At 43.2% G+C, this 27,496-nt stretch overlaps 1 protein-coding gene across 4 annotated transcripts in view; it reads left to right on the forward strand.

The window, feature by feature from the left end:
- The window catches only part of RYR3 (ryanodine receptor 3), a 565,081-nt gene that overhangs the window by 315,355 nt on the left and 222,230 nt on the right, over positions 1–27,496 (forward strand). For all 4 annotated transcript variants that reach the window (XM_055278588.2, XM_055278589.2, XM_055278590.2 and 1 more), the window contains exons 20-31: positions 788–1,004; positions 5,471–5,575; positions 6,939–7,042; positions 8,208–8,291; positions 9,957–10,116; positions 11,609–11,756; positions 12,636–12,841; positions 13,396–13,570; positions 21,110–21,318; positions 23,144–23,319; positions 24,224–24,260; positions 25,879–26,042. In XM_055278588.2, the coding sequence (XP_055134563.2) occupies positions 788–1,004; positions 5,471–5,575; positions 6,939–7,042; positions 8,208–8,291; positions 9,957–10,116; positions 11,609–11,756; positions 12,636–12,841; positions 13,396–13,570; positions 21,110–21,318; positions 23,144–23,319; positions 24,224–24,260; positions 25,879–26,042 (1,785 nt within the window). The remainder of the gene's footprint in view (positions 1–787; positions 1,005–5,470; positions 5,576–6,938; positions 7,043–8,207; positions 8,292–9,956; positions 10,117–11,608; positions 11,757–12,635; positions 12,842–13,395; positions 13,571–21,109; positions 21,319–23,143; positions 23,320–24,223; positions 24,261–25,878; positions 26,043–27,496) is intronic.

The raw sequence follows: 27,496 nt of genomic DNA on the forward strand, positions 1-27,496 counted from the left end.
AAGATTTTACTACTTTCTCCATGTAGTTATGTCATGCTTTCGTCTTCTTCTTTTTCTTCTTATTTTTTGAGATGGAGTCTCACTCTGTCACCCAGGCTAGAGTGCAGTGGCGCGATCTCGGCTCACTGCAAGCTCTACCTCCCGGGTTCACACCATTCTCCTGCCTCAGCCTCCCAAGTAGCTGGGACTACAGGCGCCTGCCACCACACCCGGCTAATTTTGTGTGTGTGTGTATTTTTAGTAGAGACGGAGTTTCACCATGGTCCTGATCTCCTGACCTCGTGATCCGCCCACCTCAGCCTCCCAAAGTGCTGGGATTATAGGCGTGAGCCACCACGCCTGGCCACGTCATGCTTTCTTTAACTGATGTGTGGATAATCTCTCTCAAGAAGAGTTGAAGTTATCACACTGTAATTTTGATATGATCTTTGCAGAGAATAATCTCATTATCACGGTTATGTTTTTCAATACTGCAATAATATCTATAGTAATTATTTACCTATTAGAGTTCAGATAAACTTGGTTCTAAAAACCTAGTGGTTTATGTATATAAATGTTTAGGAACTTAGCCGTGATGGGTCAGCTGAGGATCAGCCTTGATGCTCACTTACCCCTTTACTGCTTTGTTACATACTGGAGGATGTTTGCTGTGGTTAACCTGAAGTCATTCACTTATCAACAAAATTATGTTGAGGGTGGGAGGTAGGGATTGATCTTTAATTTTCACTTATTTGGGCAGCACTGTTTTTTTTTTAACCTCTGTATTTCTGCTGTCTTCAAATGACAGAGTACGTTTCCTGATGGGTGGACGTCATGGAGAATTTAAGTTCCTGCCTCCCTCGGGCTATGCCCCTTGCTATGAAGCCTTGCTTCCAAAAGAGAAGATGAGATTGGAGCCTGTCAAAGAATATAAACGTGATGCTGATGGCGTTAGAGATCTCTTGGGTACCACCCAGTTCCTCTCCCAAGCCTCTTTCATCCCATGCCCCATAGACACCAGTCAGGTAGGTTCAAATTGCCCGCAGAAGGCAACCGATACAGATGAAGCAATAGAGTTAAATAGTTCTTTCTTTCTTGTCTTTGAACCTTTCTTAATATACATACTCCAGAATTGTTGTGTAATGTGAACAGCTATTACTCTTCACATTTTCACCGCATGCGTTAATTGGGTCTTTAAGGATTTCTCAATCTGTGAACATGTTGAGCACCTGCTACGTGTGTTATATTCTGTGAAGGATATACAGAAATATTCATGTATTCTCTGGGAATTCTCAACCAAGTTAAAGATGTAAGAAGCAAATGTATTATTTTTTTAAAAGGCCAAATGTAATAAATGCAAAATGGCCAGTATGCACCAGTAAATACTAGAGAAATCCTTTAGGCCAGAATGTTTCTAGAAGTCTGTGTGGTAAGAGTGGAATTCAGTTAGAGCCTTTAAAAAGCTTAAATGGGGAGGGTCTCCAGGGGTGATATAAAAGAAATGGTATAAATAAGGGCCTAGAAGTAACACAAAGTAGAAATATAGACAGGGGCAATGCATATTCTCATATGGCTGGGCTCTGGGAAGAGGGAGGAGCATGTAGGAGAAGAGTTGGAAAATAAAAGGGAGAGAAACAGGGAGTAGCGTGAAGGGCTTTGGAAATGCTGATAAATGGATATTTTCTTTCCCCTCCAGGGTCTGTAATTTGAGAGAGACACATTCACATGATATTACAAGGGGCATGCAAGAGCTTTCAGCATTTTCTACACTGCAGGGCTATTTGAATCACTATTCTAGATGTTATAGAAAATAAATGAAAAGAGACTATGCCTCTAAGGCACTTGGGGTTAATAATTTCCCCAATATAGCTCTTTTAGACTAGAGACTTTCTCTAGCATGCATTTTTACTCCCATAATATTCATATGACCCTATTATATTCATCTATGTGTATGTGTTCATGAGTCTGCTTCTCATCTCCTGTGGCTAATGACTATGTATTAGTCCATTTTCATACTGCTATAAAGAACTACCTGAGACTGGGTAATTTATAAAGAAAAGAGGTTTAGTTGACTCACAGTTCTGCATGGCTGGGGAGGCCTCAGGAAACTTACAATCATAGCAGAAGGTGAAGGAGAAGCAAGCACGTCTTCACATGGCAGCAGGAGAGAGAGAATGAACGGGAAGTGCCACACTTTTAAGCCATCAGATCTTATGAGAACTCTATTATGAGGACAGTAAGGGGGAAGGCTGCCCCTACGATCAAATCCCTCCCCACCAGGCCCCTCCCCCAACATGTGGGAATTACAATTCGAGATGATATTTGGGTGGGGACACAGAGCCAAACTATATCACTTTTGATAGCATTTCAGTATTTCTCTGCCTGCTTCACAGAGTACCTTAATGGGGAATGAGAATGTTGATAGGAAATTGAGAGGGGGTTGTGAGCTAGAGGTGATTCTAAGAATTAGATCATCTAGGTTCTGTGTATTCTAGATGTCAGGGAGGAAAAACTTTTCTTCTACCCTCCTAGGTTCTGTTTTTGGGGTCCTGTGAATTAAACTCATATGGACAGATTAGCAAGAGAAAAAAAACATTTTAATCACCTGGTATGGAGTTCACAAAGAAATGTGGCTCAGGGAGGAAGTTAGAATTTGGAGCTTATATACCATCTTAATAGGAAAAGGAGATGGGGAGAAGGGCACTTTTGGGAAAATAAATGTCTTTGGGGAAAGATAAATGATTCCTAAGGAGAACAGATAGGAGATATGATAGTTCTGTGATAGAGCCTTTTTAGGTGTGATGCTGACCTTTCTCTGGTGGTAGGTGTCAATCTCCCATGGGAAAAAAATTGTTGAATTCTTTTGGGGGGCTCTTTTTTTTAGGCAGATAAGAGGAGTCCAGAAAAAGCCCCATCCTGTATCATTTGTTTTTCAAAGTCTTCAGCTCAAAATAATCCTTATACCACTGTGGCATTTTCTGGACTCCTTCATAGACAAGAAGCTTGAAGGCCAAGGCCTGAAGGAGCTTCTCCATGGATGCAGGGCTGCTGGTGCCCAAGCAGGCAGAAAGTAGAAGCATGAGTGTGACTCCTGTCTGGGCTGCCTCTCCTGACTTAAGTAATCAGAAACAAGTAATCAGTAACATACTCAGACAGGGCTTTCTATAAGATGCTGGCCTCAACAAGGGTTCAAAAGAATGAGGTAAAGTTTTGATTGGGAAGACTTGTTGAATGGCTTTGACCAAAATGCTGATAGTTATATAGACAATAAGGTCCACCAGTCTGAGGTGGCCTCAGATGGAGGTAGAAGAACTTGTTGGGAACTGTGGTAAAGGTCACTCCTCCTATGCAAAGGGACTGGCGGCATTTTGGAACTTTGAATTTGAGAGAGATGATTTAGGGTATCTGGGGGAAGAAATTTCTAAGCAGCAAAGCATTCAAGAGGAAGCAGAGCATAAAAGTTTGAAAAATTTGTAGCCTAACAATGCAATAGAAAAGAAAAACCCGTTTTCTGGGGAGAAATTCAAGCCCACTGCAGAAATTTGCATATATAACAAGGAGCCGAATGTTAATCCCCAAGACAATGGGGAAAATGTCTCCAGGGCGTGTCATTGACCTTTGCAGTAGCCCCTCCCAGAGGCCTAGAAGGAAAAAATGATTTTCTGGGCCAGGCCCAGGGCCCCCTTGCTTTGTGCAGCCTAGGAACTTGGTGCCTTGTGACCCAGCCACTTCCCTCCAGCTATGGCTAAAAGGGGCCAAGGTACAGCTCAGGCCATGGCTTCAGAGGGCGCAAGCCCCAGGTCTTGGTAGCTTCCATGTGATGTTGAGCCTGTGAGTGCACAGAAGTCAAGAATTGAGGTTTGGGAACCTCTACCTAGATTTCAGAGGATGTATGGAAACACCTGGATGTCCAAGCAGAAGTTTGCTGGATGGATGGGGTCCTCATAGAGAACTTCTACTAGGGTGGTGTGGAAGGGAAATGTGGAATTGGAGCCCCCACACAGAGTCCCCACTGGGACACTGCTTAGTGGAGCTGCGAGAAGAGGGCCACCATCCTCCAGACTCTAAAATAGTAGATCCACCAACACAACAGCTTGCACCACACACCTGGAAAAGCCATAGACACTCGAGCATGCAGGTCCTCCTGAAATGGATGGTTAGTTCTCAGCTCCAGCTGACAGACACCAGGCAAAAGTATGGGTCCTGTGTTAGTCATCTTCTAAGTTGTCAAAAGAAACTAGAAATCTGGAATTTTATATGAAGTCTCCCATTTCTTAGGGATTGTCAACCAATAAACATGAAAATAATAATAATAAAAAATCTGAGAGGAAACAAAACTTAGGCTCCCATTTTGTGACCTCTGTGGAGAGATAGGAGCAAAACACCAGGAAAATACAGAGGAACTCTCCCTTTAGGTAATCAGGGGAGACTTCTCAAAGGTGGTGACACTTGAACTAAATGCAGGAGGATAAATGTTGAAGGTATTTGCCAGGTGCCAGGGAAGAGTGTGTGGTGGGGGGTGGTGTGTGATGTGTACGGTGGGGAGTATTAATAAGGGTTAAGGTTGCATATGCAAGGGCACAGAACTGTGAAACAGTGTGGTCTTTTGGGAGAATTTCAAGAAGTTTGAAAAGGATGTGTTTGTAGAGACTGTGATGAGAACTAAAGAAGAGCACTGTGTATGTGGTTAATACATCTAGTCTTAGTGTCAAGGAACACTTGGGTGACACTAGAGAGTGTTCCGACATGATTTTTTGTTGTAGACTTGTCCCACTGGTTGCAGTGTAGAGGATAGATCAGTGGGGAGCTGGGGAGGCCAATTGTAAGGCTCTTGGAATGGTCCAGGGAGAAAATAATGAGGTTGAGTAATGGAGAGAAGGGGATCCCTCAGAAGGACACTTAGGAAATGAACATGGTAGGTTTCATGACTGATTAGGTGAGGGAGTAGTGCCAAGGGAAAGATAATAGGATGACTTCCAGGCTTAAAGAGGTAGTGGGGCCATGCAACAAAAAGAGAAAATAAAAACAGGAGGAGAAAAAAGATTTTGAAGGAAAAATAATGAATTCAGCTTTGGGTAACATATTGAGCTCACTTTAATGGAAAAATCCTGTAGGCAGCTGGAACCATGAGTTTAAACTTCAAAAGAGACCATGGTTAGAAATGGCCTGACTTGGGAGTGATCATCTACTGGGTGAGAGAACATGTAGAGAGGAAATAAGGTGAGGCAAACATTCACATGTGAAGAACATTCAACACATACACCTACAGAAAAGACTAAGAGGCAATGGTCAGAGAGACAGCAAGGAGCAGAGAGGAAGCCAAGAAAGGAGGAGGGAGGAGGGCTGGGAGTATGTGGGTCAGGCAGAGTGAGGTCGGATACTGCAGCTCCTCCTGGGTGATGTGCCAATTCAAGTGGGGTGCCCAACTCCTATAGATTTTATGATAGGTTTCAAAACAATCGATTCTTTTCACTTGCTCCTTTTCCTTTAGGTTGTTTTGCCACCGCACCTAGAAAAGATCCGAGACAGACTAGCTGAAAACATCCACGAGCTTTGGGGAATGAATAAAATAGAACTTGGCTGGACTTTCGGCAAGGTATGTGTCTCACGGCCAGGTTGGGGTGAAGGATGGGATTGCCTTGTTGCCTGGAACCGTTCTTCCTGCTGCATCCCTAGTTTTCATTGCATTCACTAGTTAGGAACACTGAGGAGACCAGGTCTTCACAGACAGAACCAGAAGTGTCTCCCCTTTCTTACTCCCAAATACTGGTTTATTTTATTTGGGATGTATCATTGTTTCTCAGCACTTGCTTCAGAATACTCAAATCTCTCCTTCAGAAAAAAAGTTGTCATCTCTGTGTGGATAGTGAAAAGTGGCTGATTCATTATTTTGAATCAGAACTTGTTTAATATGGTTTTCAGATGTGTCACTAAGATTAATGGACACTCAGAGGAGGATAGGGAATCTTTCACTAGAAATCATTTTTCAGAGAGAATGTAAATTGACTGTGTTCCATGATTTGTGTAAGGTCATGTCTGAAGGCAGGATAGGGAAGTTCAGAAGCTTCCTATAACCCCGACTCTCTCAAATGACACACATTCTAGCTTAGTTACTGACAGGGTCTCTGCATTCCCACACTTATGTGTTTATATAGCTACCATAAAATATTCTCACATGAGGATGGCTTCACTGTTGAACTCCTAATATCTAGCTCAGGGTCTGTCATGTAGTACAGGCATACAACAAATGTTTGTTGAATGAATTAATTAATTAATTACTTAATGTCTAGAACTGTACTGTTTAATACAAAGCCATGAGTCACATGTACTTGAAGTGTGACTAGTTAGGATTGAGATGTACTAAAAGTGTAAAATAGTCACCAGATTTGGAAGATTAGTGTGGGGGAAAAAGTAAAATATCTCATAAATCATTTCTTATATTGATTACTTGTTAAAATGATTATTTTGCATTTATTAGGTTAAATAAAACACATTAATTTCAACTTTTTGATTTTCTAATGTGGCTACTAGAAAATTTGAAATTACAAATGTGCTTCATGTTTGTGGCTGACTTTTGGTTCTACTGCACAACACTGGTCCAGATTCTGTAGCCTGTCCTATACTGAAGAATGTTCCTCTTCAGAAACATTATGGTTACATGAATTTTGGAGGAACAAGAGCATGGCTGCCACATGTAGCACTGCTTCTCTCGGAAAGTATGTTCGAAATGCAGATGCCTATCTAGAAATAAATCCACGGAGCACAAACCACTGGCAACTTGGAGACTGTGTGTCTCATTTACTAGAGAGATCATCTGTTTGCCGATTAGCAAGTTGCTGTCTTTGTCTTGCCTGATATGGATTGCCTGGGCCATGTTTCAAAGTATGTTCTGTTCTGTTTTCCCATGCAATGCCAGCTGTCAAAACTTAAATCACATTCTTTCTTATGTCACCACCTAGATACGAGATGACAATAAAAGACAACACCCTTGCCTTGTGGAGTTTTCAAAGCTCCCCGAAACTGAGAAGAATTATAACCTGCAAATGTCAACTGAAACCTTAAAGTGAGTATTTAATTGAGCTAAAGTTTTACAAACAATGAGTAGATGATTTAATGCATTATAACTAAACTGCAAAGATATGTCTCTTGCCTGAAAACATGGCGCATTCTAATAAATTAGAGGAGATGATGATGAATCATGTCACAACAGGATTTAGCATAACCACCCACCATTATTATTGACTATATTTCTTAAACCATTTGCTATTTGCTAGGGACAGGGAAAAAGTAAGAGGCAGAAAAGAAACTTAGAATCAAAGGACCAAGTACCTCTTGCAGTTCACATTAAATAAAGGAAAAAAGATAAAGCATTTCTAAAACCCGTTGGGAAACCTGATCTGATTCACTAAAATTCAATTTTAAAATAACTTTCGCTTCTCCATGATGCTACCCATGGGCCTAATTTAGACCTTAACTTTTCTAGCCCAAATTGTTATCTCCCATTTTGAATTCTTTGGGGGCTTGTTACCTGCTCTCTTATCTTTGTATTTCCCTGTTCTCCAGTTGTCACTGCAGAACATTTTAACTTTGTGGTTTTGTTGGCATAATGATGCTCCGTAAGGTCCCTTGTCCCACAGGCTCACATGGGATACCTTCAGTTACACTGGCACCTTTTGAGGGTACGGCTTTGTACTTCATGGTTTTAAGCACAGCTCATGCCCTTACAGGCATCATGCAGTACATATTTGCTGACCTGTGGGCTGGATATTAGAATTCTATCTGTTCCATGGAATTAGAAGAGGCATATAATTGTAATGCAAATTTATAAAATAGAAAAATGTCTCCAAGAGGGGCAATTAACAAATTTCTCTTTTGTAATCTTACACTTGCTATCATCTAAATCGGGAGTTGACAAATTATGGCCCATGGGACAATCAGACCAGCTACCTATTTTTGTAAATAGATTGTTATTGTAACAGAGTCAAGCTCATTGGTTTGCATATTGCCTATGGCTGGCTTTGCTCTGTAATCACAGAGTTGTAGCTGTGACAGAGACATATGGCTCACAAAGCCTAGGCATTTACTCTCTGGCTCTGTACAGAAAAAGTCTACTGACCCCTGGTCTCAATGAATGGCTCTTGTCTGTTTTCAACTCAGATGTGAATTAGGGTTCCTGCTGTTCCCAACACTGCAGTTGACCTTTGTCTTCTCCTTCTGTTGTGTCACAGAACCCTCCTGGCCCTGGGGTGCCACATTGCTCATGTTAACCCAGCTGCTGAAGAGGACCTCAAGAAGGTCAAACTGCCCAAAAAGTAGGTGATTTTTTTTTAATGGTTCAAGACTTTAATGCTTCAGCCTGGATTTTTAATCCAGGTGGGTGGTACCAAGACAGACAGCTAGCCCACATAGTTGCTAGCACCAGCTCAGAAGGGCTCCCCTGTTTCCTGGATGGCACTGAAGCCCTCAGATAGAAGCCTGGTGAAGAAATATTTCAGGGTTTTCCCTCTCTTTGCCCCTTCTACCTGGACCTCACACTAATATTGTTAGTTTTGAGCCAGGAGGTGTGGAGACATCAGACAGATGCACTGTCTTTGATCTATAAGAATAGCATTCAGCACAAAAGCTTAAAAATGGTGCCCAGCCATGACAGAGAGTCACTCCTCTGGCATTGGACCAGCCTTGTAAGTCCTTTGTGGAAGGGGTATCTCTGCCACCATTCATTTGACCCCCTGGATCTGCCTGTGTCCTACTCTCCCTCTCTCCCGCTACATTCAGACACAGTTGCATGTTTCTTGTCCTTGCACATTCAAATACTTGCTCAGTGGCACATCCACTGGTTCCCTTGCTTGCTTGCTCTCATGCATGCCAGCAGATGTGCAGATGGATTCGCACACAGGTGTCATCATTACTTAGGAGCCAAGCAGTGCCAGCTTTAATCAAACGTTTATCTTCCCCCTTCTTTCCACTTAAACTTCCAAGATCCACTCTCACACACGCAACTCCTAGTACCAAGAAAAGCACATCTGACAGGCTGCAGTGGAGGAACAGGCTGCTGGCCAGAGCTGCTGAGGTCAGGATGCAGCAGTCAGTGCATCCTGACTATGCCCAAGGGCAGCATCCTGAAAAGGTGGATGCAGAACATTATCTTATACCTACCTACAATAGACCCTGCATCTCATGCTGCTCAGAAGTCCTGGATGGATTGAGCCCTGGTCTATGGTTCATCACTGTTGGATTCTGGCTCTGGCCTAGGCAGTCAGTGGCCCTAGGGCCATAGATACCTTTAAACTCATATTCCCACATGGCTATGACAATCTGCTTTCCTGAGGTTTCACTCCACGGTGTGCCCTAGTCTTCTGCATTTACACAATGTGTCTCCCTAGAGCTCTTCCACTTCTTCCCATTTTCAGTCAACTTACAGACATTTGAGGCTGTGACTCTTGGACTGGACAGCTAACTGCTAAGATCACTTTAAGTTCAAAAATTCTCTGACATCATTCTTTTTTTAATTCCAAAAGTAAAAGTTTGGCCTTTACTTTTTGACTGAGTGATTATTCTGTGCTGGTTTATAAGGAGACATTTGACTCAAGGTCTTGTTCTTGCCAATCTGGTTTTGACTTTTTGTGTTTTTGTAGGGGGATGAAGGGCTTCTGGTAATGTTGCAGCATGCTGAATGTGCCCATTCTTTGCAGAGAACAGAAGTAGTTTTCATAGAAATAAAGATGGTTTGTACTGACCATCTGCTTTTTTCAAGTCTTCTTTGAAATGTGTTACATATGTTGGGAAGAAGGATGGTAGATTGGGGGTTTCATCTATAGACTTGAAACAGAGCTGAGCTATTCGTTCAGCCAAAGAGTGGGACCTGTGACTGTAGCCTTCTTTGCACAGCATTCTTACCATGTGCTCTTGGTCTAAAATCCGGAATGGGAAACTCATGGAGATCTGTTAAAAATGTATACTTTTACATTTACTTGTAGCTATATGATGTCCAACGGCTATAAGCCAGCCCCTTTGGATTTGTCTGATGTGAAGCTATTACCTCCTCAAGAAATTTTAGTGGATAAGCTTGCAGAAAATGCGCACAATGTTTGGGCAAAAGACAGAATAAAACAAGGATGGACCTATGGCATCCAACAGGTAAGAAATGCTGGGTCAGGCATGCTGGAAAACTTAGAAGATATGATCATCCACGTGCCGTTTTGCTTTGGTGTGTGTTAGATCAGAAGGAAGAGGTTGCCTTTGCACTCTATCCCTCACACCTCAGTGTGTTCATTATTTATGGAATCATGGGGCTGGACAGAATTTGTAATAGTCACATCATAGCTCAGCAATATTTCTGGGATAGTCCCACGTATCTACTGGTGAGGATGAAATGGAGGGGAAGCTAGCCCAGCACAGCAGCAAACCAGCCTGCCCAAAAGCTTTTGTCTCCTTATTTCAGTCCATTGAGCCAACGATTTCTGGGCAGAGGCCTTGGCCTGAGCAGGAGGCAACTTGAAAGCCAGAGCACAGCAAGAAATTAGACAGAGTTTAGCCCCAAACCACCTGGCACACCTCTTTCCTTGAGATGGTTTCTCTCATCTTAGTAATCACCAGTGGTAGGGTTAGTATCAGGGAAGATCAGGAGTGGCTATGTGCACATTAGTTAATTCATGCTGGAGCCTTCAAACCTGCACACATCTGGAAGCCAGGAAGAAGACAACTATGAAAACTATGGGGGGAGGAGGAGCAGCAGAGTGAAGAGGTTCAAAACCGCATGTTATATGTGTGAGTTTGGGTGACTTATCATTACAGTTGTCCCTATTGTCTTCTTAGTCCCTCCTAAGGAACTGAGAGGGACATTACTACAAATGTGTGTCCTCTGCCATGAAATGAACACACTGTGGCTCTGCCACCTTTTCCGACGTTTCTCCATGAAGGCTTGTTAAGCTGTTATGAGGAGGCTATAGCAACTTAAATGGTGACATGATCTTCCATAGGGAAATCATTATACAAATCTCCATCTGCTTTGCCTTGGGAATGGAGGTTTCTAACCAATTCTGTGACGCTTCATTTTATTCACAGGCTGGTATTATTTAAAGTGTTTTTTGTTTTGTTTTGTTTTGTTAATGAGACAGACTCTCGCTCTGTCACCCAGGCTGGAGTGCAGTGGCATGACATCAGCTCACTGCAACCTTCATCTCCCAGGCTCAAATGATTCTCCTGCCTCAGCCTCCTGAGTAGGTGGGATTACAGGCATGTGCCACCACACCGAGCTAATTTTTGTTTTTTTCGTAGGGACGGGGGTTTCACCATGTTGGCCAGACTGGTCTCAAACTCCTGACCTCAAGTGATCTGCCCGCCTCAGCCTCCCAAAGTGCTGGGATTACAGGCATGAGTCACCATGCCCGGCCAAAAGTGTTTTTTAATGCTAGCTTTGAGCATTAGTGAAATGTTCCCATTTATACTCATTTAATCGGGAGGAGAAGTGGCAAATATGTACATTGCTAAATGTGAAGGCACTGAGGGAAGAGCTAATAGACCTAGAGCAGCCAGAAAGCTAGGACTGTTGCTGGGAATATGTGAATAGGGTGAGTTGTGGTGAAGGTGAAATGTTTTCTTGGCACCTTTTTTCTCTGGCTTCACATAGGATTTGAAGAACAAAAGAAATCCCCGTCTGGTGCCATATGCATTACTGGATGAGCGTACCAAGAAGTCAAACAGGGACAGCCTGCGGGAAGCTGTGCGCACTTTTGTTGGTTACGGGTATAACATTGAGCCATCAGACCAAGAACTAGGTAATGAGTTGAGAGTGTTTATTCTGGCCCCAGTTTACTAAACAGGTCCTCTTCTTGGGGCATCCTAACTTCAAATAGGTCTAACTTGTACTATTGGAAATAGTATTGGGGCTGAAGAGCACTAGACTAAATGGTGTGATTTTTTTTATTATTATCAGGGAGACCATGTTTGATATAAACCATCATCCCATTGACAGATTTTCTGCAATGAGCACTTCTATGACTTATTCCCACAAGGAATAGGTTATCTTCTAGGGTAGCCAAGCTTTTCAGAATACCTGATCAAAAACCAAGTCACTGTTTTTTTCTCTTATTTTCCAAATGTGTGAATATCAGCTTACTTTTAGATCAGGTAGTCACATCTCCAAATTAAAAGCTTGTTCAGATTAAAATCTGAACAACAGCTTAAAATTGATGAGCCTGTTACTGTCATCCCATGCCCCAGGAGGTACAATAGGCCACAGGGGCAGAATTGTAAGTCGTTAAGGGGATGGTTTTGAAGTCCAATCTGGGTTTATACCTTTGCTCCTCTGTTCATTGGCTCTGTGACGTTGAATAAATGATTTTACCTCTTGAGCCTGAATTTCTTCATCAGTAAAATGAGGACAATATTAGCTACCTCATAGGATTATTGTGAGGGAAAACTGAGAAGTGGTCTCTAAAGGATCTACTATGAAGCAATCCCTCAGTCAGTGGTAGCTTGTATGGTGATGATGATGATGATCATCATGAACAGAATGCCATATTGGATAGTAGTCGACCTATGGTCAGTCTTAGATGTTCTCATCAAATTCTTTTGAGTAGTGCTACCTAATTATTAAAGATCTATGTTCTCTCTTTCCCTTCCACACCCTCTGTTCGTCTTCCTTCTCACAATAGCTGACTCGGCTGTGGAGAAAGTCAGCATAGACAAGATCCGATTTTTCCGGGTAGAGCGATCTTATGCAGTGAGATCTGGAAAGTGGTATTTTGAGTTTGAGGTGGTGACTGGAGGAGACATGCGAGTCGGCTGGGCCAGGCCAGGCTGTCGGCCTGATGTCGAGCTGGGGGCCGATGACCAAGCCTTTGTATTTGAAGGCAACAGGGTGAGTCTATATATGTAGCAAACACTCATCCTCAGACCACATTTTCCTTCTCCAAACATTTTTCTGGAAGCTCAAATTACTGGATCTCTGGCTTCAAAGTGAGTGGCCACCACCACTGGCTAATGTAGACATTGAATGAGCATCGCCTAGTGACTGTTTCTTTGCTCTTCACTCTGTTGAAGGGGAGCACTGTACCCCAAATCCTTTCTACAAGGATTTCATATCTGCTTTTGCACCCAAGCCCATTGACTCCACTCCAGAGGTGACACAAAGATCACTATGAAGCTAGCATGTCAGGAAATCTTACCAGTTTTCCCTAGAGAGAATCCTGATTATTGCCATAGCTGTGACTAGAAATCAAGAGACTTGGGCTACCTTGTGTGTCTCGGTTTCATTCATAACATAGACCACTCCTCCTTGTTGGTTATCCTTGAGTACCCCCTAGAAATCATGTACCACTGCTAGTTAGGAGATATTGCAGATATGGTCATTTCTCCAGCTGCTGGGGCTTCTAGAAACTCCATTTCTCTAAGCCCTAGAGTCTTGTTTTCTAGGGCCAGCGTTGGCATCAAGGAAGTGGGTATTTTGGGCGTACCTGGCAGCCAGGGGATGTGGTCGGATGTATGATTAACCTCGATGATGCTTCAATGATCTTCACACTGAATGGGGAGCTGCTGATCACCAACAAAGGCTCTGAACTTGCCTTCGCTGACTACGAGATTGAGAATGGTAAATCTAACACCCTTTGCCAACCCCAGCTCCATGAGGCTGGAGGAAAATACAGGGAAAACTGAGCGAGCTGCTCTACTTCCTTATTTGGTCTACACTGTCCTTTGCACATTTGAAAACCCTAATGGTGAAGACGATCCCATAGACTAGCAATTTCAAAGAATTAGGGGAGATAATAGTGATAGTTGGTGTGTGCAGCATACATATACATTCTGAACTCTCAGATAGGTTAACCAAGAAGCTAATTCCCTGCCCTGTGTCTTGGCATTTTAAGATTCTCCAGATTTCCCAGTATTACAAAGAAAATGCTTATTGTATATGACTAATGTCCTTGACAGGAGAGAAAAATCAGTGAATTAAAGAATTATCCTTTTATTCTGATTTGAATTGTCAGTCTGTACGTTTGTGTAATTGAACTTGATGCTTTGAAGAGAACCATTGAAACACGAAAGTTAGATTTAGCTATTTCCTTGAATGAAATAGAACTTATTTTGAAATTCAGACACGCTGTGAAACCCAACCAGAGTTGCATTTTTTAATGTCCATGAATAGACCACAGTCAGGGGCACACTTCCAGCTACACAAAGGAGGAAGTGGAGCTTATTATTTCTTGTCTATATAACTACATTATGTACACAAGACTGTTGGTATATAGGGGAAAGAGTGTACTGCAAGTCAGTAGACTTGCTCCTAACAAGCTCATTGGCTCCTAAGGAGTATTTGTTTGACCTCTCTGGGCTTTACTTTCTTCATGTATATCAGAGAATAAAAGGGGTGATGAAATAAAATCTAATGTTCTTCCCAGATATAAAATTCAACGGCAGTGACTTAACACCTGCTGTGTGAATGCCCTTATGCCTGGTGCTTTGCCACACTGTTTCCTCCTCACGGACGAGAAGGGGGCTGTTCTGGGTCAGGAGACCTGGACCCTCACCTGCCACTGCTCCTGCCTACCCAGGACATCTTAGTTGACTTTATTTATCCATTTGGGAACTCATTTTTCTCTCTGTAAATTATGAGGGCTCCTTGTAGCCCTAAATTTCTGAGACTTTACAGAAAGAAACATTTCCTACCTAGAAAGCTAAAACGATACAACTGCATAGGCAAGAGAGCACAAATAAATGAAGCTGTGTGTATGTAATATACATGCTCTGTACAGAGCATTTTTAGCTTTATAAATGACTTTCGCACTTTTTTTCAGACACCTATTGTCTAAAGTATGCATATCCAACTGTACCTTTCAGGGTTTTTCTGAGAGCCAAATATTTGGAGAAATAAAAAGCTTACAAGTCATTGTATTTTCCTAAAAAGACAAATGACTAAAGTCAAATGGGGTCATATTTTAATGCCTTCCGAAGAGGTTTAAAATCAAAGTTTTAAAGAAATAACTCCGTTTTTGGAGACAGGTGAGAATGATATTGCCAGAAGAAGGAGTGGCCTGTGTGCTGGTTCAGAGGCAAAGGAGAGGATTTCTGTGGGTGGACATCAGGGCAGTGTACAAAGACCACCGGTGCTTTCCAAGCACCCACCTCATGCAGTGCCCTCCCTCTGAGGCCAGGAGGAAAACAGCCTAGGAGATTCAGGCACATCTCCAAAGAAACTCGTTCTCTGGGGTAGAAAGAGTCCAAAAATCAGGACCTTTTCCAGGCTCTGCTATTGTGTGAACTGGAAGAGGTTACTAGTCTGTTGAACTCTGAGGAGGAGATGAGAATCTCGTATGTTGTGCAGAGTTACAAGAACTTTGTAAAGTCCAAAGCCTTGATACTCAGAGTATGGTCTGCTTGTTAGCAATGAGGAATCTCAGCCCCACCCCAGACCAGAATCAGAATCTGCATTCTGATGAGACACTCTGGTGATTTGCATACACACTGAAGTATGAGAGCAGTGGTTTAAAGCGTATGCAAATGTGAGGCATTTGTGCCTCCCATTAGTAGCAGTACTAAGGAGCTCATTTTTTAGTTGTAAAAAAGATGATAATAATGCAGAGCAGTAAGTTATCAATGGCAAGTGACTAATACAGAATGAAAAGTCTATATGAATGGGATTTGAATTGCATGTTAACTAAAGAATACGAGATGTCTATGTGTAAGGAGAAGGCTAGTCCTGTCAGGGGATGTAACAGGAGTAGTTCTGTGGCTCCAGGAAGCTATAGGAAAGGGTAGAAGGTTTGTGTGTGGAATGTGTGGATGATGAAGCTGGAAAGGTAGATAAGGTGCAGATTATAGGCTCAAATACTGAGACTCAGCCTTTTCATTCAAGAAACTACTGTCTTCTCTGAGCCAAGCACCCTTGGACTTCACCCTCTAGGAAATGAGGGGCCATTATGGGGTTTGAGCAGAGGAATACTATAAAGGGGAGGGATATTTGAGCATAACCCTGCTTTTAGAGAGCATCTGTATTGTAATGAAAGTAATGTCCCATAGGCCTGTTGTGTACAGGGATATGATTTGACCTTCAGAATAACAAAGTATTATTAGGATGCTGTTTAATAATAGAATTGTACTGTAATGTGTTAGCACATTATACTGTCCTATCATATTGCCCTTTAATAACACAGAGACAACATAATTGGAAAGCTCTTTCAGTTCTGCAATGGCTTGTGAGTTGGTGGAAGTGTAGTTATAAGGAAGTCGACATGCCATTCTTTGATAACAGTAGCCCAAAGGCCTGGAATAACCACATAGCATCTCTCTTCTCTCTGCGTCAAGTGGAAAGAGATAGCAATTCTTGCCTTGAGTTAAGAAAAGCATCTGTTGAAAATAAAACATTTCATGCATTGTAGCGCCTACCTCCCCCCACCCCGTAAAGCAGAATGCCCTACTTGCTTGTGTTCTTCTGGTCACCAGCATGTCAGCTTTGATTTCAGTCATTACCCCAGTGGGAGCTGGGCCATGGGAAGCCTTTTGCCCTTTTGGGGAAGCAGTGGGGACAGATATTGTAGTTCATGGCTGTTTTTACCTCTGGCTTACTTACAAGTTGTCATTTCCATCCTCTTATGCATCATAGATTATATGCCTTTATCTGCTTCATTAGAATTTTCTAATTAATGTTCCCTCCCCTGATCCCTGGACTGGACCATCACAGCTGTCAGTGTTGTCACCTAGAAGCATCTGAGATCTCAGAAGCCTCCAAGGTAAACCCTTTGCTATTAGCCTTCTCTTTTCCTCTGTTTAAAGGAAAGGAAGATAAAATCCTGAACATCCTGCTAGACCTCAGAATGCGACATCTGGAAGAGGCTTTGGTGTGGTCTCCTGTGCTGCCTCTCTGCCAGGCACTTCCCTGAGGGACATCCTGCCTCCTGCTGCAGCTTTGGTGTCTGCAGGGGCAGCCTCCCAGGCTGTTCCTGCCCATTGACCTGTCGGGTTTAACAGATCCCTCATTTCTGTTGGCAGCTTTTCAATAGGCAGAAAGTGAACCTTATCTGCAGGAAGTGTCACTGCCATCTGCAGGCACACACGCTGGTACCCAGGGTCCCCTGTCATTCTCTCTCCAGATGGGTCTTGTGTTTCAGAAAGTGGCTGTGGCAGGGGAGCGTGGCCTATCGTTTCTTTTGTTTTCTACAAGGCTTGTGACCATCTCAGTGTCGTCTCCTGTAACTCTGTCTTTGCAAGGCTTAGCAGGAAATGGGAAGCAATGGGTATAACATGTACTGCTGGATTGAAACTCCCAGAAACACTCCAGGAATGGTCTGAGCGGTCATCTACCTCCCTCTCTCTAAGATGTCAGCTTTTCCCTTGCTGGTAGCTATTCTCTTTTATGTCTTCCTTTAGTTTAAAATGGATTGAAAATGGGCCTATCCTTTGCATTTTTGAGAGAGCTGGTTTCTTTGCAATCTCCTGGAATTATAAGATTACCCCCCTGCTCTCCCTCTTCCTAATCAGAAAACCAGTATGAGGCCTTATAATACCAAGTGTATCAGAACTGGGGGTCCTCTACAAAATGTAAATGCATATAATCTTGCCATTTCTTTCCTGGGACAAGAACTTCTATATACATCTTGGCTGAAGACTGTGCCGTTTGCAGATTTTCTTCTCAGACCTCTTCAGAGTTGTCAGCATAATTATGTCTACTAGGATGCATGTAGGGAGGTGGTATTCTTTTCCCTCTTATTTTTTTTTCTTCTTCTCCAGTCTCATTTGAGGCTATGGGTTAATTAAGCTGTGTGCAAAATGGAAATCCTTCTTTGTGACAGATAGTAATGCTACGTGACCTTGCCCAGTGGGTCCTTTTATCCAGGTGAATTCTGGAAAGCCACGTAGTGAGCTGTGTACAGGTAGCCCTTTTCCTCTTAGGGGCCTGGAATGTGTTGTGGTCATGGGTCTCCATCTGTCTAATCTAGAGACAAACAGGTGAACTACCTGACACGTTGGAAAATCATTTGAAAAGCAATGTAACTGCTAACAAAACAAGTTAGCTTAGACGACAATTAGAAAGCAGGCATCCTGGCCGCAGTCCCCATTGCTTGCTGTGGACTCCTGCTCAGGCAGCTTTGTTCACATGCTGACTCTGCAGTTTACCAGGTGGCAGATGTTGAGCAAGTCCACTTTCTAGGTCTGTTTCCTCGTCTGTAACATTGGCATAATAATGAGATGTGTCTGTAGAGCACTAAGCCTGACATTTACGAAGTATTTGGTAAATATTTGCTATTGTGGTTTGTCATGCCATGGTTGTTCTCCCTTATCTATCTTTCATGAAGAGTTACAAAGTTACAAGATTTTTAAATGCCTCAAATAAAGAAGTTTTAGAAATGGAGATATTAGCTAGATCCTCTTAGCCAGGTGGAGGGAGCTGATTAAATGTATCTAGTTATCGAATCATTTTCTCCAAGAGAAAGCGCTGATGCTTTATGAGAATTAATCTTTCCTCTCTGTCCTTTCAGATTTTCTCTTTTCTGACTCAAGCCTTACATTTAGCTTTTCTGCTGCTGTGTTACAGAGCTGCCCCAGCTGTGTCCACTTAGCCTCCTGGAGGTGCCCAGTACTCTGTGCCTCCCATTGCTCTTGCATCCATGACTTTTGTTACCGTGTCTTTTCCCACGGAGTGTGCAACTCTCCCTGTAGAGAGGGCTTCTGCCCCACAGGGACAACACTTTACTCTCTAGTGAATGCAGTCCTCTGGCCCTGGTCATAACTACTGTTTAAATCTGGGGCATTCATCCCCTGAACACTCACTCCCTCTCACACACAGACTGGCAGCTGGCCTATGACTCGAGGATAAAGAATCTCATCCCATTTTTGTCGCTTGCCCTTCCCGTGACCATGGTCAAGTCCATTAACTCGTCATGTTCTTAGTTTTAGCCTTATTAAAGTGCTGTCCTCTCTACTGGTGCTTAGGAATGAAGAGGAGCTCAACATCCTTAGAAAAAAAGAAGTCTTATGCAATTATTACCTTTTCCCCCTTACATTGTCAGTGGGTCTGTGACTAGGACATTATTTTTATGTCCTGAGTTCAAATCCTCATTGTTGCCACTTCCCACGGAAGCTTTTACTCCTGTTGCCCACTTATTGCACCATCCACGTTCATGGAGAAAAATGGAATAGAGAGGTTTTCTTAAGCTATCCTATTCTGTGCTCACATCAAGGCTGGACTGTTTCATGATCTTCATGTTCATGGCTCCAAGATAAACCTATACTGGTGGTTTTCTTGGTTTAGTTACCTCCCTTAGTAGAATAACTAAAATGCTGTCTTGAGATGAGGGATGGTTTGCAGCCAACACATTCCCTCTTTTATATTCCATTCCTTGTCCTCATTTCTGTAAGCTCCTTGGGATTGGGATAGTTTCTTCTTCCTTCACATCTTGTCATGGCACATAGGAAAACCATCTTTCCCAATGAGGAGCCTAGGAATTTTACTGGCAAGCAATTCTCATTCTACACTGTAATCAGATTTCCAAAGCTTCTTTATTTATAAACATCTATAGAAAGGAGATGGTTTCATCCATCGCAGCCCCTATCACAAAAATACCAGAAGCATAGCAGTGCTCAGGATGTTACATGCACAGGTGCTTGTCCAAGGGACCAGTCCATTGCCTGTCCTGAGAGGCAGGGGTCCTAGTCTGTCCTCAGCTGGCAGTGCTGCGAGGAGGCTTTTTGTACAAACATCACTGCCATTTTGCTAGGACTGCATTGACATTCTCTTTTATTTAGACACGGTATTAAACACGTCTGTATCCTAAGTGAGTTTATAGTTTCTAAAAGCAACCACATAGCTTGCAAGAGATTTACGTTTCACTTACGTAACTTATTATTTACATAGAAACTTCGTGGCTTAGATAATAGTACATAAGCCTCCCGTCTAGGAAGAGTGCATCTTGGCCTTGGTGTCTGTGAAAGAAAGTTTTTACTGTTAGATGTAAATGCTCCCAAAATTGGCCTTTAAATGTCCCCTGAAGTGACCACTCTTATCCTAGGGAGTGACACCACTTTCTTTTGTAAGGAGCTCCAGCCCCTGCCTCATCCAGCAGCCTCAGAACTTCTCCTACCCTTCCAGGCACTCTCTGCAGCCTCCAGCGGTCCTCCAGCCACCTGCCTGCCTCTCACATCCTCCCAAATCCAACATAATTAGCGCTTTCCCTGTGTTGCTGATTTGTTGGTCCACAATTATGATTTATAAATAGCCCACAAACAAGAACACCAAACAATTTGAACTTCTGCTTTGGTCTGTTTTGAGTGGTAGTTTTTTTAATATGATCAAGCTACAGATGTGAGCTTGGAGAGATGATAGCTGTAGGAAGGAAGAGAGGAGCTTTCTCTGGCTCCTGCTTGAAACTCTGCCCTCCTGAGTAGGCGAGAAGGAGAGTGGGCTAGGAGACTGGGTGTTTGTAAATTGTATTTTGTTAACAAGCACAATCATAGTGCTAGCATTTAAAACTTCTTAGAATCCTACTCTCGAAATGTGAAGGACCTCTCATGTCACTGGGGAAGATGCTGGGGTTCAGAAAAGTTGGGCAACTTGCACCAAGTCACCATTTTTTTATTTTAAATAAATTTTATTTTGTATATTTAAGGTATACGACGTGATGTTTTGAAATACATAGAGATAGTAAAAAGGCTACTACAGTGCAGCAAAATAACATATTCATCATCTCACATAGTTACCCATCTTTTTGTTTTGGGGGCAGAAAATCTCACCAAGTCATTCTTTAGGCTCACTGCATTGTTTTGGGTAGTGTTTAAATTTTCCCAGGGCCTAAGATCAATTTTAACTAAGGGATAGATAAAGAATTTCACTTTTTCTCTTACTGGTTTTGCCTTTCCAGTTGATATTTATTTATATCTTACGAATATTCTTAACTGGATCATTGTTTTTCCCAAATCATTTTGAACCAAGCTCTCTTATCTTTCCTATGTACCATGGGCAGTGGTGGTCTCCATGTGGCCTCCTGTTGTTGATTTTATGTGCCAGGAAGAAAGACAGAAAGAATGGGTTGTGTCCCATCTTTCCTACTGGGAGTCAAAGCTCTTAAGCAAAGATTCAGCTTCCTCAGTTTCCCGGGATGGTGCCCTCGGGTTAAAGCAGGTCTCTCTAACTGTTCTGCAGGCTTTGTGCCCATCTGCTGTCTGGGGCTATCTCAGATCGGCCGCATGAATCTAGGGACAGATGCCAGTACCTTCAAGTTTTATACCATGTGTGGTCTCCAAGAGGGCTTTGAGCCTTTTGCTGTCAACATGAACAGAGATGTTGCTATGTGGTTCAGCAAGCGCCTCCCAACGTTTGTCAACGTGCCAAAGGATCATCCACACATAGAGGTAATGTTACACGATGTGCGTGGCCCTGGCAGGTCAGGTGGGCCAAGGCCCTAAGCTTGCCCTAAGTCTCCTGTCAACAGGCAGCTGTTTACCTAAGTCCGTGCCCTGGCCACTTACCAGCCACCTCCACGCTGGCCCTCAGAGCTGCAGTTGCAGGCATCTTAATTGGGGCAGCTCAGTGGCATCTTACGAGAGACATCAGCCTTGCACATAAAACCTTACAGATCAACTCTCAACATTTTGGGCCCCTGAATTTGCTCTGGATGTTCCTGTACTGTATTGTCATAGCAATATAGTATCCGGAGACCTTAAACTTTTCTGTTTTTTTTTTCTTTTTTTAAGTTCGGGCTGGGTGTGGTGGCTCACACCTGTAATCCCAGCTACTTGGGAGGCTGAGGTGGGAGGATCCCTTGAGCCCGGGAGTTCGAGGCTGCAGTGAGCTATGATCACATCACTGCACTGTAGCCTGGGTGACAGAGAGAGACCTTGTCTCTTGAAACAATTTTTTTATTAAAAAAAATTTAAAAGTTCCATACCTATATTCAAGATTATATGTACTGAACATGTATGTTGTTACCCACTCATGACTTGATGTCTTGTAGGACCTATTTAATTTTTTCATGGTGTTGCCAAGATTTTAAGCTGATGTGTGATCATTGATTAATCTATCCCCATCTTCTAGGAGGAGCAGAGAGGAGCCAAAGACTGTAAGGAGCCTAACTTTAGTCCTGGCCCTACATCGACTTAGACTTGCCTCTGTTTTGGTTCACAGACCATGGTTTTTCCATGGTGGATAGCGGGAGAGTGTTGATTAAAAAAATGCCAGACAGATCAGCCCCATTGCAGCTTTAGTCAAGGTAGATTCTATGGTTGGCTTCAACCTCACTGTAAGTTCCTTAACTCATCCTCCCATCTGAATTCAACAAGCATCAACCTTAATGCCCCACTTTCTTCCTCAGTTAAATAGTAGAGACTTTTCTCTCTCTGATTCCTCCCTAACCATTGCTTTAGAAAAGTGACTCTTAAACTTTTGGAGGTCATGAACCCCTAGAGGCCCTCTACTTAGAAAAATAGAATGGAAGTATTCTCATAGGACCTAGGACAAGAACAGTTCTATAGAGAGCAAAGAAAAGGCTCAGATTATAAGAAATTTATTATTGTAAGCCTCAGTTCACATCCCCTGTATCCCCCCATTTCCCTCTCCACACACAAATTGCAAAAATCCATTTCTGACCTTTCCTCCCCTAACTCTGCCCCCTGCAATGCTTGTGCCTAGGAACTGCTGATTTCCTAGTATTAGGAGGCTCCAGCAGCCTCAGCCTTCAGGCCGTGACTGTGGCAGAGATGAGAGCTGGGCTGGGTGGGGAGGGTGCCCTTCTCAGGAGCTGGACATCCTTCCTGAGCTTTGGGATTACTTTTGTCCCTTCCCTTAGATGTTCTCATGCCCAGTGACAAGCATGGTCCTTGGAAAGATTATCTTCTTTAGCCACTTGCCCCCTGACCTAAAAGGTTAGCCTCTGTGGACACTATGCTCTGTCTCCCAGATGCCACCCCCCTCTGGCATTTATTCTCCACCCTTGGTCTTACAGAGAACCCAGTGAGCATGTTTTTAAATCTCTAATTTCCCTAGCCAGGAGCAGATCTGTTTCTTCCTACAGGACAAGGCCCAAGTAATGATGAGAATCATAGTTTGGTTATCACTGGACACAACTTACTTCTATAGTTCACAGAATGCCTTGCCATGTGCATGTCCACGAGGGAAAAAGGGACTGGGTCAAGGTCAGGCCCTTTGGTATGTCAAGGTAAGGACTCGTCCTGTTTCCAGGTCATGAGGATTGATGGCACCATGGACAGCCCTCCGTGTCTCAAGGTGACCCATAAGACATTTGGCACACAGAATAGCAATGCTGACATGATCTACTGCCGCTTGAGCATGCCTGTCGAGTGCCACTCCTCCTTCAGCCACAGCCCCTGTCTGGACAGTGAAGCTTTCCAGAAAAGGTGAGGGTGAGGCCTCCAGTTCTCAGAGGCACTCATTGCATCTACTGTAAAGTGAGCTTTCTGCTTTTTACCCTAACTCAGCACGGGAACTCCATAGATAGGGTTCTCTCTGCTTTCAGTCAGGTAAAAAAAAAAAAAAAAAAATGAGAATGTGTGTGCACGCATGTGCATGCAAGTACACGTGTGTGTTTGTGCAGTGCATAATTAAGGTACCAATCATGCTAAACAGACACATCTGGTGGAAAAGTTTCTGCTCTTCTTGAACTCTGAGCCCCTACCTTCCTTGCTGCCCACAATTCCTGTGTTTTGTGAGTGCATAAGAGGGTGCGATTATTTTTGCTTTTGTGTGCAATTAGAAGTTTCTGGAGGCAGATACTGCCTTCTTTGCATAACTATGGGCATTGTCCAACTCTGCAGCTGTGTGATTCATGGGCAATGTGACTTCTTTCTTCCTGATAAGGAACATATTCCTTGCTGTGTTTCTTTCCCCTGATGTCTATTTTTAATCATTGATGTATGTCTGCTGCCTGGAGCCATCTTGTTGGAGTTTCCTCTAGGGTTTTGCTTTCTACCAAGCTTTTAAACAAGCACAGCTGCTTGAGAGAATAGGATAACCTATTCAGAGGTATCCCTGCTTATATTATTGCAGTCTTCCATCCTCACTCTCAACTTACCATCTAACTTACCATCTGGGCTGAGGGATAAGAGTTGGGAGTCACATCCCTCCCTTGTGTTAACAGCTTACAAATGAATAAGTCCCAAGACTGGTTGCAATCACTTGTGTTTAGGAAGTAGCCAGTTTCCTAAACTTACCTTGATCATTGAAGGTAGATCAATTGCCTGTTGGAACTGTGGGATTCTCTATACAGCTGAATAACTAAAACATGGATTATCTTTCCCCCAGGAAACAGATGCAAGAAATACTCTCTCATACAACAACAGTAAGTAAATGTGCTCAGTTATGGTTTTAATTATTTGATTCTTTGTTGTGCCTGGTAATATGCCCCTTACAGCAAAGATCTATCTAGAGATCCTCTTTAATTGCCAATTACTCTGTCTTTTAATATCCGTCTTGATGCTTCCAGAACACATCTATGGCATTTCTCAAGTGGGGGAAAGAAATACAGTTACTCGGCGCAAAGCAAAAGCTCTACCTGGAGCTCCTAACTGGGCATCATTGGGTACTTGTTGCCCATTTGCCATCAGGGATCCAACACTGCCTTTCTGATTGAAATGAGCATCAGTTGGAGGATGCTCAATTAAATCTTTTGGTTTGCTTTTTTTGTGTAAACTTTTGTGAGTCAGCTCCCCCATGTCTCTGTGCAGTGCTAGGAGTGATGTTAAAAGCAATCAAATGAGAAGAAGAGCAAGAAGCCACTGCAGAAGATGGAAGCTACTTTTGGTCTCTAGACAGTAGTCAGAAAGCAACTCCTGGTTTTTCTTTCTTTCTCTCATTCTTCTTTAGCATCTGGCAAAAAAAAAAAAAAAAAAAAAAAAAGCCTGTGGAAGAAATGTGTGTCAACCCTTCTGTAAAGTTATCCAACAATCCTGAATTTGTAGGTTAACCCTCATCAGGAATAAGATTCTCGCTGCAGTGAATCACACACACAGTGTGTGTGGGACACTGTGCTCGGCACATTGTCGCCTTCCCATTTAATCTCCATTTAAAATTAATCAGCAAGCCCTGAAATGGATAATATTACACGCAATATAATGCACAGAGAGGACAAATGATTTGTTCAAAGTCACATGATGAATACCTGGCAGTGTCAAGATTCAAGCCCAGGTTTGTCTAGCTGACCCTTTTTTCTTCCGGTCAAGAAAATTTGACAGACTACAATAAGAGCCACTTCATTAAGAATGAATCTGCTCAGTTTCATAAGGAAAATGATGAGCTAGTCACCTGCCTCAGTGCTGTAGCTATTGTTGTAATATAGTGATAACCCCATGAATTGTATGAGCCCTGCCAAAAATTGCTGTACTTCTCAGTACTGAGTGTAGTTGAGTGTGACAGCTACACAAAGCACATTTGGCCATGAGATGAACTCTTTCTTAAGCAACCTCTTTCAAGACTTTCCAGTAAAAAGCACTGGACTTCCCTTTAGAAGAAGAAAGTAGAACAGGAATGCTCTGACCCTTGACCACTCTCTCTCTGAGGGCAGGGACTGTGCCCGCTCTCTCCTGCAGCGCAGATCTGCCCTGGTGCCCAGGAAATGGTTAGGGCTCTGTGCTGCCATTCTGAGCAGCTGCCACTGCTTCCATCCACAGCATCTCCTGATTTCAGCACCAGCGTCTTCTGGGCAAAGGGTGGTAGATTAGCTTAAGCATTTGCTTTGCCAGATGCTACAGCGAAATAGAAAGGAAAAATTAGGAAGCCAGAATCCCTATTCAGCCTTCCTTGCAGATCTAGCGTGTAGTCTACCTCTACTAGTGTGTACTTTTCCAGAAAAAAAAAAGGGAGCCAAGTGAGCTGCTGTGTTATTTCTGCATCTTGGGCCCCCTATCTTCAACTGCATGGGGGCTGGGGGCCGTTGACTCCCCTCTGCGGTCTCTCCACAGCAGTGCTACTATGCCATCCGCATCTTTGCTGGACAGGATCCATCCTGCGTCTGGGTCGGATGGGTGACTCCAGACTATCACTTGTACAGTGAAAAGTTTGACCTGAATAAAAACTGCACAGTGACTGTCACCCTAGGGGATGAAAGAGGCCGTGTCCACGAAAGGTAAGGGGGCTCCCAAGTGGCAGGGTTAGCATCGGGCTTCTCAGTCCCTACCCCCAGTCTTTTTCTTCCACCCCACACCCAGAGAAGGAGACATCTTGGCCTCTCTTAAAAGGAGAAAATGAAGCACAGACTTCAAATAAACAAACTGGTACTATGACAGTGAGAAAAAGTGCTAGTGAAAACAGAGAAGAATTTTATCATGTATATAAATCGTGCCCCAGGGATGGAAAATATAGACAGAGAATGGGGTACGTGATCTCTCTCAGAGTTTTTTTTCCAGCACTTCTGGGCAAGTCCCAATTTCTACAACATCAGGACAAGACAGAGAAAATCTCTGGGTGCTTGAGAGAAGTTGATTCAGAAGAAATAAAAAGATATACCACATCACGCACTAACTGATATACTCAGAACTCCTCCTCCCAAGAGTTTATAATGGTTGAAAGCATAAGGAATGAAAGAGACATTGAAACTTCATGAATAATAACCACCAAATAGAAATTAGGAAACTTTAGGGCAAGCACGTTCTAGGCATACACATACCCTCCCACTGGTCTGCTGGCACTGCTGCCAGAGAAGGGATTGTTGGCCTGATGTGCTCCAGAGGTGACTCAGGAGACCATGGCTTGTGGTTTCCATCTATTCCCCACCTATGTGAGGTACAGGGCATCTTTTCCCTATACAGCCATACGTAGTAGAGATGTCATAAGTTGTTTTTCAAGCTGGCCTTTGCTCCCTACAAAGACAGGAATGTCTTGGAATCAGTGCCCTTTAGAGAATATTGGCTCACCAAAGACTAGTGGCCGGAGGTGAGTCACAGTCACTGTGTCATGAGGGACCTGCAGCTGGTTAGGAGTGCTGGCTTAGGCCGGGCACGGTGGCTCATGCCTGTAATCACAGCACTTTGGGAGGCCGAGGCGGGTGGATCACGAGGTCAAGAGATGGAGACCACCCTGGCCAACACGATGAAACCCCGTTTCTACTAAAAATACAAAAATTAGCTGGGCGTGGTGGCATGTGCCTGTAGTCCCAGCTACTCAGGAGGCTGAGGCAGGAGAATCACTGGAACCCAGGAGGAGAATGTTGAAGTGAACCAAGATCACGCCACTGTACTCCATCCTGGCAACAGAGCAAGACTCTGTCTCAAAAAAAAAAAAAAAAAAAAAAAAAAAAAAAGGCTGGCTTTAGAATAAACTGCCTGGGTTCGTAGGCATATGACATTGGACCAGTCACTTAACCTCCCTGGGCCTCGATTTCCTCATCTAAAGATGAGGATAATAGTTTCCATCACAGAGTATTGTAAGGATTAGATAAGTTAATTCATAGAAAAATTCTTAGGACAGTGCCTCAATTCAGGCACTCAGTGAATATCAGCTACAGTCATCCCTTGGCATATGAGCTAGATTTGCCCCAGCATCTTCTGCCTATACCAAAATCCACTCATACTTAATGACTGC

Source organism: Symphalangus syndactylus, chromosome 5, assembly GCF_028878055.3.
Source record: "Symphalangus syndactylus isolate Jambi chromosome 5, NHGRI_mSymSyn1-v2.1_pri, whole genome shotgun sequence".
Taxonomy (NCBI): Eukaryota; Metazoa; Chordata; class Mammalia; order Primates; family Hylobatidae; genus Symphalangus; species Symphalangus syndactylus.